Source organism: Leuciscus leuciscus, assembly GCF_965113295.1.
Source record: "Leuciscus leuciscus genome assembly, chromosome: 23".
In the NCBI taxonomy this organism is placed as follows: Eukaryota; Metazoa; Chordata; class Actinopteri; order Cypriniformes; family Leuciscidae; genus Leuciscus; species Leuciscus leuciscus.
Genome location: NC_138747.1, coordinates 29,842,956 through 29,860,944, shown reverse-complemented (window position 1 = coordinate 29,860,944; position 17,989 = coordinate 29,842,956). Strand labels below are relative to the sequence as shown.

The following is a 17,989-nucleotide window of genomic DNA, read 5'->3' as shown; positions in this document are numbered from 1 at the left end:
GAAGTACACTTTACATAGAAAAAGTGGCAGGTCTATAATTTTACAAACTTAATGCACAGATAATTTAACTTGACTTATTTTTGACTTGTTTTGTTCCGTCCATTGCTATGGTTATCACTGTCAATCACGTGTTTAAATATGGTTGTCTATCCGGAAACTTTGCAATGTAACAGCATGAAAAATATAAAGGATTATATACAGAAAGCGAGCAAAGATTGCTGCCATTATAATCATTATAATCACAGAAGCTGTCAATTGTAACATGAGGTACACAAAGCTCCCGTTATAATCAATGAAGCTGTTTACAATATGCAATGAATCTCTTATTGACATCATGTTTATAGTTTGTTAGTTATAATGAAATGATTCGCACATATGCAGCTCACTAAACAAAAACTCCTCCATTGAGCGAATTCTGATTAACTTAAACGCATCTGATTGGTCATTGCATTTAACTTAAAGATGTCAATGTCCTTGAAGGAGCTGCTTAAAAAGTGCATGGTGGAGACGACCTGTGTGAAGTTTATCAGATTAAATCCAGCCACCTTGAAGTGTCTGACTGGGATAAACTGAGACAGAAGGGGAGATGAAAGCAAGGGAGACGTGTTGAATGAGTCATCAACAGATCATCACTGTTTTGTGCACCTTCACCTTTGTTGAGATTTGTACGGGGTCAAGCTGGACCCCAGATTGCGTGTTAAAGCAAAGCCACTGCAATGGTGGGGTTTGAAGTTGCCAAGATCCTCTACTGACGGCAACATCAATGCAATCAGTGACTTTTACCAGAGCAAAACCACATGTGTCAAAGGCCATATGAAGCAGGTTTTGCGCTGAATGAAATCGATTTAAGCAACCTTCTTTTACTTTGGGCTCCGATACTGCAATGCAGTCCGCAACCACTGAAAACACTGGTAGGACTTTTCACAGCTGGGCATTTCTGTTCCTGGAAGAGCCAGATTGTTTTGATGCATGCGTGAGTTACTCTGACACAAGACAAGAGAATGTCAGACGTGTTGTGGTTTGTCGTGTGGGCTGGAGAAGTTCTGAAGGCTGTTCTCTGTAATAAGAGTGAATTTAACTCTCTGTGCGCCAAACGTTTCTCCTCCCACTCACGACGCTCACACACGGACCAACACTCATGCACAGACACACACAGCCCCCTTGTTTTTCTCATGCCGAATGTTATGAAGGATGCCATGCATCAAGAGGCTAGTGAGGTGAAGTTTTGGTTTAGATGAATAGTCCAGGCTGGTTGCTAAGGCTTGAGGCTTTTAATAGAATCCTCCCTCGCTGAAAAACAACTTAAAGTAATGGAGGGAATTATGGAAATGTGATTCATAGGCTGGATCTGGAAGAGGCGATAAGAAAATAGCCTCTTTGATGCAACCTCTCTGACCACCTGTCACCTGTGATGTAGTTAGCCTGGCTTTATAGTAAAGCGATTCAAGAGAATTTCAAAGATTCACAAACTTACTGTACACAAGCAACTGGTTCTTCCTATGAAGTTCCCAATGGACCAACCTGATGCCTTACTTTGTTTTCAAGTGGTCTGATAAAGTCTATTTTGAATAGATAGAGATTAGAAAAATCATATTACTGTAGTCAAAATAAAATGACCCAGACATACATTCATTATGATTTTGTAAGCTCTTGTCATTATTGTGTGCAGCATGCATCAGACTGTCTGTAGGCGTGCTGTCTGAGGCTATAAAAGCAATACACTGTCGACTTGAGATTAAGCAGAATTTAAGTGCCGTGTGCGATATGACGATATAGTATGGACGATATAAAAAGTCTATTGTTTCATATTATGCTCTATCGTTTATATCATGGTGTTGCAAAAAACATTCTTTACGACAAAACTTTTTCATCATTTGGATGACTGCAATCTTACACTCCAACCATGGGGATGCAGAGTGAAGGGGAGACAGAACCGGGTGACCCGAGCAGGAGAAGGACCAGCCAAGACAAACCGAGGAGCTCGCTCCTAAACAAGGGGCGCATGGTTAACTTTCTATATGTTTGGTTGACTCTTTTTATTTTGATAATGAACATGCTGCGATGTCAAATTAGCAATGTCGGCGCGATCACAGGAATTTTTGTCCTTCTGAGGAGCTTGTTACTCATACGGATAGGAGCAAAAAATTATTCAAAACTGTAAAGCTTTTGTAAAACACATAAAACAAGCACGATGCCGTTTTCTGCCGTCTCAGTTTCCTTTCTGTGAACTTTGAACCCCGTCGCATAAACCGAGAAAAAACTTTAATTTAGTTAATCTGTAATTATTTAGGTGAAATAGCCTATATTTTGCGTATAGGCCTATATATTAGTTTTATATATTAGTTTTATTCTGTTTCCTCTGTGCACAGAAGAGCTTTAAGTGCGTGATGTGACGTTGTGTGAATCAATGTTCTGCACTATCCTGCAAATTTTTGCTGGTTTCAAAAAACAAAAAGTTGCATATTACCTGCTATTCATTTACCACTGAAATGTAGGCCTAATTGTTTGACATTTAGTGACATATACAGTATATCCTCGGGAGAACTAACGCCAGCGCATTACGACTTACCTATGATGATTGACAGCTGAGCGCGGGGCATTTCACTCACGTTGATATCGGCTATTGCATCAATATCACATTTGCACAGTCTGTAGTCTCTGTACTATTTGAATTTGTGATTGGTTGACTGCCAAATTAAAATATTTAACAGAACGATAAAATAACGTTAATAACCAGTTAATGGCCATTTCAAATAGGCCTCAGTGTGTCAGTTCAGAATGATTACATTTGATTTTGTTTCCGTTTCTGGTTCTGTTCCTGTCAAAATTTCATTCGTTTGTTTTCGTTCATTGAACAGATTCGGAGCCCTGATTGCTGCCACATTTTAAACTTCAAAGTACAATGTTTACATTTTATATAGCCTATATACATTTTTTATGTTGGGCCTGTAATCATTTGTTTTTGAAAACTTTTATATTTTATTCATATTTTATATTTCTACATTCTTAAACATTTGCCCAGAAGTTCTAAATAAAGGGAGAAAAATAATCACATATGAATGAGTACATTTGAGTATATATTTAATATATATATATATATATATATATATATATATATATATATATATATATATATAACTATTATTTGATTGAATTTACAGAAAAGGTACTATATTCTGATATATATCGTTATGGGGATATTAGATGACTTATATCGTGATATGATATTTTGGTCATATCGCCCAGCCCTGTTTAACAGTAGATTACATCCCCCTCCTGCATATCCTCTATTGCTTCCTGCCAGCTTAAACAAACAGATTAATTATTACTTGCTTTAATTTTATTATTGCGCTTTAAAGGATCAATGGATTTAAGTAGAACAGTGGTTTTGAGTCCTGGAGAATCCAAAATGTGCAGTTCCAGGTTACTTCAGGACTACAACTGAGAGCCACTGAATTAGAGGATTCAGTGTTTCTGCTGGTTCTGATAACGTTTCTTGACTGAAGAATCAGTTGTCAGCACATGTGCCGGCCCTTTGTGTTCCTGAATTTCTATATACTAGCCAAAAAGGTTCTTCCAGTCCTCTAGACTCTGTAGATATCCATGAACTTGCCTCTTGCATTCTAAGCAGGTTTTGCCACAAAACGAACAAACCTCAACTCACCTTGACGTCTTTACCAGTGAGAATTGTATTCTTATATCTTATATATTCTTATATAAATGTATATCTTTATTAAGGCTATAGCCTTCATCATTTTCATCATCATTTCGATTTTTTTAGTGTGCAACTTTGCATGAGCATCTTGTATTATGAGTAGTAAATCCCTGACTTGATCAGATTTTTTGTCTGTTTTTTATTCAATGGTCAAATGCCAGTCGGATGAGAATTTGTTGAGTGTTGTAGAGACTGCTTTCTTACTGTGGTGAATAAGGCACTCAACCCCATGTTTCTCCTGAAGTGATTCATTGCTGGACCCAGTTATTGTTTTCTGGTCAGATTATTTTTATATGTGCTTTACATTCCATTTGCTGATAGCAGTGTAATTGATTTGCTTTTATAGAAATTTGCATAAGAGTCTACATATACAAGACGTCAACGTGAAATTAAATTCATGCTTTCTATTTAAAAAAAAAAAAAAGCATGTTATTGATCTTAGTGTGTCTTCATGATGCCTTGATCTTCCAATCTTCTCCAATCATTTGGTCCGTTTAAACCCCGCCCTTTCTTACAATCAACAAAGCTCTCATTCAGATCTGCCGCCATCCAGTCAACAATCAATGTATAAACATCACAATATGAAAGATCTATCGCTACTTCCGTTACATTGCTAATTTAAAGCTGAAGTGTGCAATTCATTTTGATGCAAACATTCTTTCTTTTAGCCCAGTTAAATATGCTGAGACAAGTATGGCCCTGTCCCAAATGGCACACTTCATGTCCGTTGAGTCCACAAGACCATAGAAAATGACCATGTCATTTTAGGTTTCAGAAGGGGGCTCACGAGCACCACCTTCTGCACACTTTCGCCGAGCCCACACTGAAGTCCTCTCCGTCGGCAGACTTCTACCCAACAGTCAAAGTCGTGTTACGTCATGAAAGTGTGGACTCGGAGGAAGATTGCAAGGGCTTAGGGTGCCATTTGGAGCAGAGCCTAAAAGTAAGCCATTTGTAGGCTATAGCAACTCTGACTTAACCAGTGGCGTGAGTTTGGGTGGGGATATCTGTATGTTCCACCAATGTAAAAGTTAAATGGACAAAAAAATCCCCCTACTCTTTAAAATTGAATCAAACATGCATTGTTTTGATTCTTAGTCTTGGTTGTGGTGAATATTTGCTCTTTGAATAATTATGCCTTAGGTCATCAAAATAACAGGCAAAAATAACCAGTGTCCTGTCCACACAGCACTGAAAGGGCAGGCGAATATTTAGACTGACACCAATGAAATGCAAGGCATTCTGTTATTTCGACTGCTTTGTGCTGTGTAAGCTGACAACAGTAGAAAATAGGACCACCCACAATCTCTCCAGACGTTTGGCTTTCACGGTCTTTATCCATCCCTCCTGCAACAGATCCGTTATCTGAAGACAGACCACATTTTCATGGTTTCCACAAACTAAACAGTGGTTAGAGGTCTTTCTTCATATCAAAACATATTTATAAAGAATAATACATTTATTAGTAGTAGTATTAATCAAGGATTTTTATTTTATTTAATTTTAAATGAAGAACTTGACTGCTCTCCCATTGCATGACTCGAAATGCTGTTCAATGATGCACTACTCTGAATGAAAGCAAATCTCTGCATCCATGTTGGAACAACTAGAGGAAAGCTTTTCCAGAAAAGTTGAAGCTCTTGAGGAGGACACACTCCATATTAATGCCCGTGACTTTGAACTCCAAACCCAAATGTGCTTCAACAAGCACTAATGGGTGTGGTGTCAGGGTGGGCACGTTGTGCACATTCACCCTAGACTACACATCACTTCAATTCTATATGTCTGCAGTAAGTTGCGACATTGCTTGGCAACAGCAAATAACTAAACTCCGAATCACGTTGTTCTCATCAAAACTACTTTATAACAAGTCCTTCCTTGTTTGAGAAATGCCCCGCTCTATATTTTCGCATCCCTCCATGTAGGTCCTGCCCACTGATTGCCACACAAATATATCTAGCATAGTATAAATGATACAGCAGAATCTCTACTGGTTGATGCATTTCTGGCATGCAGAAGTAAACCACTTGAAAACATGTGATTTCTTTAACTTGCGTATTATTTCAGTGTCTTGTCTCATTAACTGCGGTGCAGGGAGATGTTAAGTCTGCAGTGATCTCTCTGCGTTAATTACTGTCGGCACTCAGATTACCGTTCCAGTCATTATCTTTTAATAAATGTGTGTCTTTGAAATGTTTGAACTTACTGAATGATAATATAAGAACTTTTTATATAAGAAAAGGTTTTTGTCATTACACTCTTTCTAGAAGCAAAACGTGATTATTCCACGCAGAGGTCGCGTTAACCAAAACATTTTCTCATTGACAGATTTATTAAATTTTTTTAGCAGTGACAGAACAATCTGAAGGCCATCCGTCATTTTGACATTACACTGAGGGTGATGTTTTGTAATTTGTTGCTGGGTCCCTGCGGGTCCTTAACAAGTCTTAATTTCAGTTTGATCAAATTTAGGGCCTTAAATGGTATACAAATGTTTTAATTATCATTTTATGAGGTCTTTAATTTGAGGATGGAAAAACAGGAATCGCAATGCAGTATATTGTGATTATTACACTTCAAAAGGCTATCATTGAATTAAATGCGCTTCATTTTCAGACCATTATTATATTGAATAAAACAAGTTTTCAGGATTTTAAACTTTCAGTTACCTTGTTTTTTCTGGTAAGCAGTATTAAGTCCTTGTTGAATGTTAAAGGGGTCGTCAGATGGCCATTTTCCACAAGCTGGTATGATTCTTTAGGGTCTTCATGTAAAGTTTGTAACATACTTTGATTAAAATTCCTCAATGGTTGTGTAAAACAACACCCTTTTACCTCCTCAAAAACAGCTCTGTTCACAGCGACTCGTTTAGGTGCATGTCTCTTTAAATGATAATGAGCAACTGCTCACCCCACCCCCTCTTCCATGAGGGGTGTCGACACACGACTGCCTTGCCGGACAGTATACAAATGGCCGAGGGTGGAAATATGCTAATACGGGACAGTCCGTCAGTGATCGTGGGCGGAGTATGAGCAATATGCTCATCATATTGCTCAGAAAATATGAGTACTCCTTAAAAAAAAGGAGTGAATGGATTTTTTTTTCATTAAAGCTGCCGTCGGCAAGTCTGGCAGATTGGGTCGATTAGCCAAAATTTTGAATGTTTACAACTCTCATGCCCCTCCCCACTACCAGCGAGCACCCTCCCATCGAGGTCGTGCTCGTCAGTGCGTCACTGTGCGTGTGTACCTGATTTTCTGTGAACGCGTCCGTCTCTTCAGCATCTATCAACACCATGGACTCGGAGGTAGGCTGCCCTGGCTAATCTATCCATAGATAGCAATAACCGAGGAATTGGAAGCTTGTTAGTAGATTTTCTCTCCGCCATCACGCTTCATGCAATCTCCAGGCGAACTTCAGGCGTGGCGTGTGCATGTGATATTAACGTGCGCGAGTGAGGGGGGATCTGTGGCGTGTGCACGACCTGTGATTGACAGTCAGATCTCACACCCCCCTGCGCTGATTGGACCTGATGAAGCGGGAGCGCTGGATTTTTGCAAAACAAATAACACGCTCCAGGTGGAGTTAGAAGCTCGGGTTTTTTTCTAAAAGCACCTTATTTATGTTGTTCTGTCGGATTATAGTGTCGATTACACTGAATATGATCAAAAAAATGTTGCCGACGGCAGCTTTAAATGGTGGTTGTCCACACACTGCAAAGACATTTAAATGCAAACACCATATAAAAGAGAGTTTTGCATCCGATGACCCCTTTAACATTCAACAGTCCCTGTCAACTTGTTTGTGTTTTATGCTATCAGATTGCGATCAGTTCATGAGATCGGACATATTAAGTGGCTACCGATCAAGTCATAGAATGTGATTATCTGCCAATGCCAATCTGTGGCCGATGGATTGGAGCGTCCCTGAGAATCTAAAACATCTGTCTATACCAGGCATTCTCAACCCTGGTCCTGGAGGGCCACTGTCCTGCAGAGTTTAGGTCCAACCTTGATCAAACACACCTGAGCCAGCTAATTAAGCTAATTAAGCCTTTCAGGATTACTGGAAAGCTACAGGCAGGTGAGTTTGATCAAGGTTGGACCTAAACTCTGCAGGACAGTGGCCCTCCAGGACCAGGGTTGAGAATGCCTGGTCTATACCCTTGACTAATGACCGCCTTAAGGAAACTTAGTCACAATGAAATCAAAATGGACCATTTTTCATGGAATATTGAGGTGTTTATTGTAAATGACTTATCCGTGCACATCTTTTTTTCTTTTAATTCATGTGCCCTCATAATCTTTAACCAAAAATATTTCTTCTCAAAAACGCATCTGATGACGTGGCTGCTGTGCTTCAACATCTGCTCTGCTCTGAGCCAGGAGTGTGTGTGTGTGTGTGTGTGTGTGTACGTACATACAGCTCTCCCCTCTGACCAGCGTAGCATTCATGCATACCTCCACTAATTAACTCCCTCTAGCACAGCCTCTAATTATCTGGGATCTGGCTAAATTAATTGTTTTCTGGTGTAACACCCTCCATGTTCAGCCCTTAGCACCAACTACACAATCGGTTTGGACTAATAACATGTTCATTAGAATACATGGTACTGTTTTTTAGCTAACTGCAAAGTTTGCTTGCATCAATCAAAAATTAATCAACTCAAGTGACAAGAGCAGAATTTGTAAATCCCTGGGATCTGAAGTCGATGTTTGCCGTGTATTTGTCGCAGGTGGCGCCTTCATTATTGAAATACTCATTGACGCATGAAGCGCAAAATTGATTCAGTTGGCAAGCAGACAGAGATAACCGTTTCTCAATTAAACAATTTCATGTTTGTGAGAACAATCTGTGTTGCCTGGGATTTTTGTGGAAAAAGCTTCTGGGATTTGTGGAAAAAGCTTTTCCTCTACTCTGGAGTCAGGCTGTTCTGATTAACTGCATTTATTCATCATTCTTGCACATTTCACTCTCAACCTGTTTATTTAGACCAGAATCTTGATGTATAGCTTCACATTTTAAAACTAACAGAAACAAACCTGACGTGTGGGATCTTCAGCGCATTTAATCCGCTGCTTCAGACATTCTTTGCGCATTGTTCACGAGCCATATCGAGAATTCAGAAAGTGTCCTTGTAAAAGCTTATGTTATTTTGGACTTGCTTCGAACTTCCAAGCCGCAGTCGAGAGCCCAGTTTAGGATGCAGAAAATTGCCAATTGCTTGAGCGAGAGATTACGCTACGCAGCGAGGCTAGCTCATCAGCGGGAACGGCACAAAGCCGCATATCTAATCGCATTAATGCTGGTGCAGCCAACCAGTGGAAATAACACAGCAAGTAGCATGATATTGAAAAGGTCAATGAGATATTCAGAGACAATGCAGGTAGAATTCATGAATCAAGTCTATGATTAAAACAATCAGATTGGCAAAATTGCTCTGAATCTTGGCACAAGCCCCTTCGACCTACTATTATTATGACATGGTGACAGGAGATGGATGATTAAAATGCTCTCATTCAAATGTACTTTATCTTTTTATTGCAATTACAAAATAGGCATAGGAATTGATGTAGTAAGTTTAAAAAAAAATTATATATATAAAGTGTTATAAATTATATTCGTACTTGTCTGGTAAAGCAGGAGTGACACTTTCATTAAATATTTTCGAAATATTATTCTTTAAAATATCATATTTTGTGCTCCACATGAGAAAGAAAGGTCTGGAATGACATGATGGTGAGTAAATGATGACATAATTTTCATTTTCGTATGAACTATCCCTTTAAGTTTGCTGCAGCAGCGCGACTCAAAAAGACTGACTTCTTTATGATCTCGCTTAGCTTGACGCCTCTTAAGATTTCCTTCACAGCTCCCGCTGAGATACTGTGAACCAGAGAAGACAGACTCTCTTATTCTGCAATAACCCTTCGGTTTGCACCTGCACTGATTTATAGGCTTCATAAATGTCTGACCCTCACACTAGAGAAGCCCCTGTGGACATCCATAGATGCAGTAGCAAAATAATGGTGGTATTAAATTGTGATCGCAGCAAACCCCACAAAGGATTTTCAATTATCGCCAATAACAGCATTTTAAAGGCATTGGATAATATTTGGCATCTAGAATGAGATGTGTGAAGATGTTTTGGCCGGAGCCAGAGGTGGCCGTTGTCGCATCTGTTTTCTAACGATAAGCTTTGGTTCTTCCAGGCCTGATCCCCACCCGAGGGGAGCCGCGCAGCAGCCTGACTCCCTGCAGGAGCAAGATGAGGAGATCTTGGGCTCAGATGATGAAGAGCAAGAGGACCCTAATGATTACTGCAAGGGTAGGAGTCCTGCACTCACAGTACTGGGAGAGATTCATGTGGACAGTCAAAGCATATTATATGCATATACAGTGTTTCCCACAGGATTTTGTGAGACTGTGGTGGGTGGACCTCGTTCCCTCTAGGGGAGGGGAGGGTTAAATTAATCAGTCTGGTGTTCACTTTGAGGTCCAGCCCATGTTCAGTGTGCAAATTGAACAAAGTGAATTGACGTACTGTACCTTCTTAACTTCTGACTTAACCTTCTTTTAAGTTGTGATATAGTGTCTCAGTCTATGTTACATTCACACTGGTGTTTTAGAGAGTGAAACAATTAGAATATGATTATAATAATAATAATATAGTAATTAATATTATTTGTATTATTATTCCTATAGCAGTGATAGCCATATATTGTAAAACAAATGCACTGTAAAAAAAAAATATATATATACCGTATTTTCCGCACTATAAGGCGCACTTAAAAGCCTTTAATTTTTTCAAAAAACGACAGTGCGCCTTATAATCCGGAGCGCCTTATATATGGATCTGGCGCCTTATATTAATGTCTGTAAAACAACCGCTGACTTAAACCTTGTTTATACTTTCGCCTGGCACCGGAGCGCGAGCCTCCGCTGACTGAGCGCGCACCTCCCCAAACAGACGAGGTATTTATACTTGACGCAACTGTTTTGTTTTAGACTGAACACCAGACCATACAACTGATTTAGACGCGCAAACTGGGTGCCGGTGTGATGAGATGTACTAATATCCGTCTGCTCGGGCAGATTCGGCTCAAAGTCGTGCATCTTCGGATGCGGAGGCGCGCGTGCTGTTACAATGACGTCATTTTGACGCGCGCGTGCCTCCGCATCCGAAGATGCACGACTTTGAGCCGAATCTGCCCGAGCAGACGGATATTCGTTTTTTATTACCTTCGCGCTCATGCGGACGCGTCGAGTATAAACAAGGTTTTACAGCTCAGCCACTTGTTTTTTCATATTTTTTTGCAAGTGGTAGATCTTGGTTTACATTTGGACTTTGGATGTGATCTTAGGCTTGAAAAGGTTGGTGACCACTGCATAACGCAAACCCAGTCAAACGTTTGACTGCAGTATCTTCTATTCTATGCGCCTTATAATCTGGTGCGCCCTATATATGAAAACAGTTCTAAAATAGGCCATTCATTGAAGGTGCGCCTTATAATCCGGTGCGCCTTATAGTGCGGAAAATACGGTATATATATATATATATATTTCACTTACGGTACAGTAGGGAAATTGCAATACTTTTGTCCTAATTTCTACATTTGCAGGAGAAAACCCCTTGAGCTTTTATTTTGACGGAAACTGCGTTTGAGCCTTTTTTTTTTTTTTTTTTTGGCGGAAAACTAGACTTAAAACGTAAAAATGTGTCTCATTACAAATAGAATGAAATGCTGTAAACATCTCCCCACAAAAATGTTGGAAATTATGCAAATGTGAAAATGCATAACTGTTTGCCCGCTACGTTCCCAAATGCATGCTAAACTCACAGCACATGCAGAGATGGAGTTCACTGCATTCATTCACTGTGACCTGAGCCGTTCTGAGACGCAGGAAGCACAATGTGTGCACTTCGATTATGTTTATTCAAGGTGATATCGCGCTTTTAGTTTTTTTGACCGATACTTTGCCAAAGCAATGGCACAAAGCAAGGCTAGAGACTTTTATGTTATTATGAGAAATTTTATAATATTTTCGGTTCATTATGAAACTGTGGTGGGTCAGATTAGACTCAGCGCCGCCACAGTCTAGGTAATTATTTGGAAAACACTAGTATCAGGACTCAAAATAATTCTTTGCCACACTTGGCTATAGGGCTGCACAATTAGTCAAAATAAAATCAAAATCCCGATATGGTTTAGTGTGATTATAAAATCACAAAGGCTGCGATTTAATGAAATTAATGATATGCGCTGCACATTATAGATTGATGCGCAGCACTTATCTTTTTGCACACAAGCAACTCATGATCCAGTGTTTTCAGTGACTCGGAGTGGCATAATTCTCATTTGGGTCACTTATAAACAACATGCGCCTCCCATTACACCAGATCTGGAATGAGAAGCATTTATAAATCTGCTGTCTGCAAATGAGAAACTTTAAGGGTTTCCTGTGGTATTCAGCCAAAATAAAAGCTTACCTGTTTAACGTTTGAAAATTAAGAAATTAAGACATAAAGATTAGTATTGTAAGCTTACAGCTGTACTGGAAAAAATATATATTATTTGTATTAATATTATTTACAATTAAAAATATAAAAAGTTGATTTTATTATTGTTTTTATTACATTCTAGATTATTACAAATGCAATTTTTCTTATTTTGTTTAATATTTTTATGCAATAAAAATCATTATAATAATCCTAATAATTATTATCATTATTTTATAGTCATATTAATACATAATCACAGTATGATTTTTATTGCCAAATTGTGCACCCCTCAAACAAGCACAGCAAACCTGGAACTTGAAAAGCATGCATAGGTATTAGAGTCGCAGTTTTTATTGGAATAAATAGTTCAAACAAAGTAAACATTTAAACAACCAACAACCAAAGTAAACAACCAAGATCAAATCCCAGGTTGGGTTATAATGGGGGATATTTAGTTTCTCTGAAAATCAGTTTGATATACAAATGATATCAGTGAATAAAGGTCATGAATAATTAATTGATGCTCTTAAATTCATTTGTATGACATTTTACAACATGAATAACCTTGACTTGATCATAAAAATCAAATCCTCTCCATTATATACAGGAAAAACTTAGAAAAATTAGAATATCGTGCAAAATTTTGTGTATTTCAGTAATTATAATTAAAAGGTGAATCTAATATATTTAGTATATATAACTATATACATATGCATGATTATACTTTTCAGAGGGCTGACATTTCTGTATTTAAAATCCTTTTTTTTTTATTGATTTCAAGTAATATTCAAATTTTCTGAGATTTTCTCAGCCATAATCATCAAAATTATAACTTTTGCACGATATTCAAATTTTTTGAGTTTCACCTGTAATTTTCTTGTTTTATTTATTTGTTTTCTGCATGTCTCTGCATGTTGCTCTCACCACATGTTTTTTTAAAGCATTAAGCAAGCAGCGATGCGGTTTTGTTGAATTATTTTTCTTCTTTAGAAACAATAATTAAGGATTATGCCAAACTTCTCAAAGTTTTCTTTTTGAAGTCTTTGAAGAAATGTATTCAATTAATTGTTTGTATGAATTGTATTTTTGAATAAATCGATAGAATAACCAGTGTTCATTTTGTACCCTGATTCTCAAATAATTCCAGATGTTTTGTTTCTAGCAGTGTTTTCTAACCACCCCAACATGTTCTAGGTGGATATCACCATGTGAAAATAGGCGACCTGTTCAACGGACGGTACCACGTAATCCGCAAGCTGGGATGGGGTCATTTTTCCACTGTTTGGCTTGCTTGGGACACACAGTATGTTCACTTATACCTGATGGTTTTTCTCTTTCAGTAACACCATTTATGTATTTGAAGTATGTGTACTTGGAGGTAATGTATTGTTTTGGTTGCAGAGGGAAGCGTTTTGTGGCCATGAAAGTGGTTAAGAGCGCAGAGCACTACACAGAAACAGCACTCGATGAGATCAAGCTCCTGAGAGCGGTGAGTTACCCCGACGCCAGCGCTGCCATAGAAAACAAGACCATTTACTGTCAGATGAATTTGAGAGTATGCCACACTGCGGTGGAAAAAAGTGATTACCGTATTTTCCGGACTATAAGTCGCTCCGGAGTATAAGTCGCATCAGTCAAAAAATGCATCATGAAGAGGAAAAAAACATATATAAGTCGCACTGGACTATAAGTCGCATTTATTTAGAAATTTATTTCACCAAATCCAAGACCAAGAACAGACATTTAATCTGGAAAGGCAAGTTATTCAACTACACAGAACAACAGGCTGAATAGGTGTCCGGTATGTTAACGCAACACATTAACAGTTATTCAGCTACACAATAGCATAAAGAACATATACCTGGGAGGCTGAATAGGCTAAATTAACATAAGCCAGCGAGTCCAACAAGCAAGTTACCAGTAAACAAGTTCACCAAGCTCCCGCGATCTCATTCCACATCATTTTCTTCATCCTTGGTGTCGCTTTTGAACAACTCCGCCAACTAGAGCGCCCTCTCGCGGCTGTAGACGGTAATGTTTTCTCTTGGTTCATCTCAGTCTGAATTAATTTTGATATATAAGTCGCACCTGAATATAAGTCGCAGGACCAGCCAAACTATGAAAAAAAGTGCGACTTATAGTCCGGAAAATACGGTAAGTCAGTTGTAGCCAACATGGCCTGAGGAAAGTAGTTTCATCGAATGAGAACACGGTTTGTTTCGTAACAAACCAAAGAAAATGGTTTTGAAATGTTGCCTGTAAATCTGAGAGTTATTTTCTGGTGGATTCAGGTCAGGAACACAGACCAGAATGATCCCAGCAGGGAGAAAGTGGTGCAGTTATTGGACGACTTCAAGATCTCAGGCGTGAACGGGACCCGTATCCTTTCAGTACTGCGAACACAGCCTACACACATGCATAAATCATTTGAGACATCCACAGGTGTGTTTCTAGTGTACTCTATATTTGCTTTTAGGCACAGTGTTCAGCTGCCGCTCGATCTCTTGATCCACAGCTGTGAGACTCGGCGCTCTGCCCAGATTCAGTTCAGCTCGCTCTCTTATTTGTGGAGAACAGCTCGCAGTGAGCTGGAGCTTTTGGCTCGTGTTCCCGGAAGAGCTGGAATTTGTTCTCCGGAGATATGTTCAGCATCATTTCCCTTTAACATGCGCTGTCAGATGTGTGTATGGTGTTTGAAGTCCTCGGCCACCATCTGCTGAAGTGGATTATTAAGTCCAACTACCAGGGCCTGCCGCTGCCGTGTGTCAAGAGCATTATACGACAGGTGCAAATCTTTCATTCATTGTCATTTAGTTTGGTTGTACAGAAAGTCAAATGCAATTCACAACTCTCTCTCTCTCTCTCTCTCTCTCTTTCTCTCTCTCTCTCTCTCTCTCTCTCTCTCTCTCTCTCTCTCTCTCTCTCTCTCTCTCTCTCTCTCTCTCTCTCTCTCTCTCTCTCTCTCTCTCTCTCTCTCTCTAGGTTTTGCAAGGCCTGGACTACCTGCACACCAAGTGTAAGATCATTCACACTGATATAAAGCCAGAGAACATCCTGATGGATGTGAATGAGGCGTATGTCAAGAGACTGGCGGCGGAGGCCACCGAGTGGCAGAAATCTGGAGCTCCGCCTCCCTCTGGATCCGCAGGTGACCCCAAGATCTCCTCTCAGATATGCAAGAGAAGCAACGTTTAGATTATTAGTAGAGTTCCCACTAAGGGTCAGTAATCAAGCACAAATGCTGCCGAAATATATAAAAATACCCCAAATATTGAAATGCTGTTTCATATTTTTATATTGTATTTCTTGAAGTTAGTTTATTAAGTTTGCAAAGTGCATAAAAAAAGTTCAATATTTGTATAAAAATTATCATTTTCCATCCTTATTTTTACTCTCTACTTGACATCCACTGATGGTCTTGCATGACATCTTTATCTTCATCTTTATCACGCCTGTGATTGATGGACCGACATGAGTTGTTCAAAGAAGGGTAGAAAAGAATAATTCATATTTTAAACTGGTTTAAAGGTTTGAGTTCTGAAACTTGCAGTATGTTTGTATTGTAGAGTATTTGTGAATTTGATTTATGCAAAGACCATAACTGTTTAAAAAAATGTTTTTGTAATATGATGAATGTATATTACACATAACATTTTAATGTGAAAACTGGAGTAATGATGCTGAAAATTCAGCTTTGATCTTAAGAATTATAAAAAAATATATAAATAAAATGAAGAAACGACGTACTGCCCCCAAACTGAATGGTACAGTAATGTATAAACAATAAAAATATCTAGTTATTCTTAATCTTTTTATTAGCTAGAAATCACAAATAACTGGAAATGCAATGGTCTAAAACCTTGTATTTAACATTTCAGCTGGGTCAGGGAGTTTATGAATGTTCTGTTACGTACAGTATATTCTTATTGATCAGATTTTTTACATGAAATCGTTGTGGTGCCGTCTAGGTTTATTTCGCTGTAACTTCCATTCACCTCCTCTTGACAGATCAGCATTGAACATCTCCATTGATACATTATTCAGAGTGACGTAAAGTCTGCGGGATGTTTCTAAATGGAGAGCAGTGACTCATGTGCTCCTCCAAACAACTGAAGGATGACAAATTCCCACAGTGTGAATCTCTGGAGAAGCTCATGTGCTCTACTTTTGAACTCTTGTGTAGCTACTGAGAAATGTCCAGCTTTCATGACGTTGATTGTGCGCAACAAGATGCTGATGTTGTGTTCTCTTCTCATCCTCTTTCTGCACTGCAGTGAGCACAGCTCCGGCCCCAAAACAAGTGAGTGTTCCTCCTGAGATTAGTTTGGTAGCGTCTCCCTTACTGCTTATCAGCCGCAGATTCACACCAGTCACCAGATTTAATTTACTGTTCCACATCTGTTATCCATACAAACACTCAAACTCGTCTTGCATTGTTTGTCTCGATGGATTGTTCAGAAGATTAGATAAATCACAAGATTCTCTCCTTCAGATGGCCAAAATGTCCAAGAACAAGAAGAAAAAGATGAAGAAGAAACAGAAGCGTCAGGCTGAGCTCTTGGAGAAGAGGATTCTGGAGATCGAGGGACTGGAGAAAGGCCCTGAGGGAGGACAGGAGGAAGAGGAGGATGAAACGGAGACGCCCGACAGCACCCCATCAGTCCCCAGCAGTCACACACTGCATGACATCACAGCTGAGGCCACACTGGGTGAGTCAAACACTGGATTATTAGTATTAGTGCGGTTAGAGCAAGGCTTGATGTGACTTGGGCCAGTAAGCAATAGAGTTGAGACACATTTCACAAGTTCTCTGTTTGATTCTGAATCATTCGGGTGTATTTTGCTTGTGTTTTAAAGAGATTCTCTCAAGGTTAACGCTGCAAATTATATAGGGAACCTTGCAACTGATTACATTACAAAGATAGTCATTTTAAAAAGTGTTTAGTATTATTTGTATTGTAGTATTTATTAATATTTTCAATTAGTTTTTGTTTAAATTTCAGTTTTAATTTAGATTTTTTTAACTTTGTTATGTGCTTATTAGGGGTGTAACGATTCGTTTTAACAACGATTCGATTCGCGATTCATGGTTGTCGATACGATTCAAGGACGATATTGGTTCATTTAGAAAGATACGATCCGAAACGATTCAGTGACTTGAAATCGATTCAGTGACTTTTTAGCCAAAAATTATTGTAAGGGAATCAGGTATCAATTAATTATGGATATAAACAAACAAATAAACAACAATTAATGTCAAATGCATTCACATTTTATTTTAATAAGTAGGACTGAACGATTATGACAAAAATGATAATTGTCGATTATTCCCTTGAATTTGTAATTGTGATTATTAATTACGATTATTACAACATTGAATGATGTTTTGAATAGTTTGGCCATGGGACCCACATTTCCCCATGGTCATCAAGCCGCGACCCACCTTTTTAGGAATTATATAAGCCTATTATAATACATTTGTTTACACAAAAATTGTTGACACATAAGTTCTGTCCCCCTTTACTTAACATACAAAAAAATAAAAATGTAAGAATATGACAAATACTGATAAACAGTAGGCACTTATTTTTTGTTAATACAATCTTGGTATGAGCCACCACAGTCATATAAAAATATACAAAATAACCAGCAAGTGGCATTTTGTTATGGAAACAAACAACAATTAGGCTACCATGGTGATACACAATACTTAGAAGAGCTGGTAAAGAAACATGAAACTGCTGATAAATAGCAACACACATGACGTACCA

At 38.6% G+C, this 17,989-nt stretch overlaps 1 protein-coding gene across 2 annotated transcripts in view; it reads left to right on the top strand.

Moving 5' to 3' along the window:
• Positions 1-17,989, top strand: part of srpk1b (SRSF protein kinase 1b) — a 51,150-nt gene that overhangs the window by 20,784 nt on the left and 12,377 nt on the right. For both annotated transcript variants that reach the window (XM_082156443.1, XM_082156444.1), the window contains 8 exons: positions 9,928-10,043; positions 13,413-13,521; positions 13,620-13,707; positions 14,510-14,597; positions 14,897-15,003; positions 15,201-15,366; positions 16,493-16,518; positions 16,711-16,927. In XM_082156443.1, coding sequence (XP_082012569.1) covers positions 9,928-10,043; positions 13,413-13,521; positions 13,620-13,707; positions 14,510-14,597; positions 14,897-15,003; positions 15,201-15,366; positions 16,493-16,518; positions 16,711-16,927 — 917 coding nt within the window. The remainder of the gene's footprint in view (positions 1-9,927; positions 10,044-13,412; positions 13,522-13,619; positions 13,708-14,509; positions 14,598-14,896; positions 15,004-15,200; positions 15,367-16,492; positions 16,519-16,710; positions 16,928-17,989) is intronic.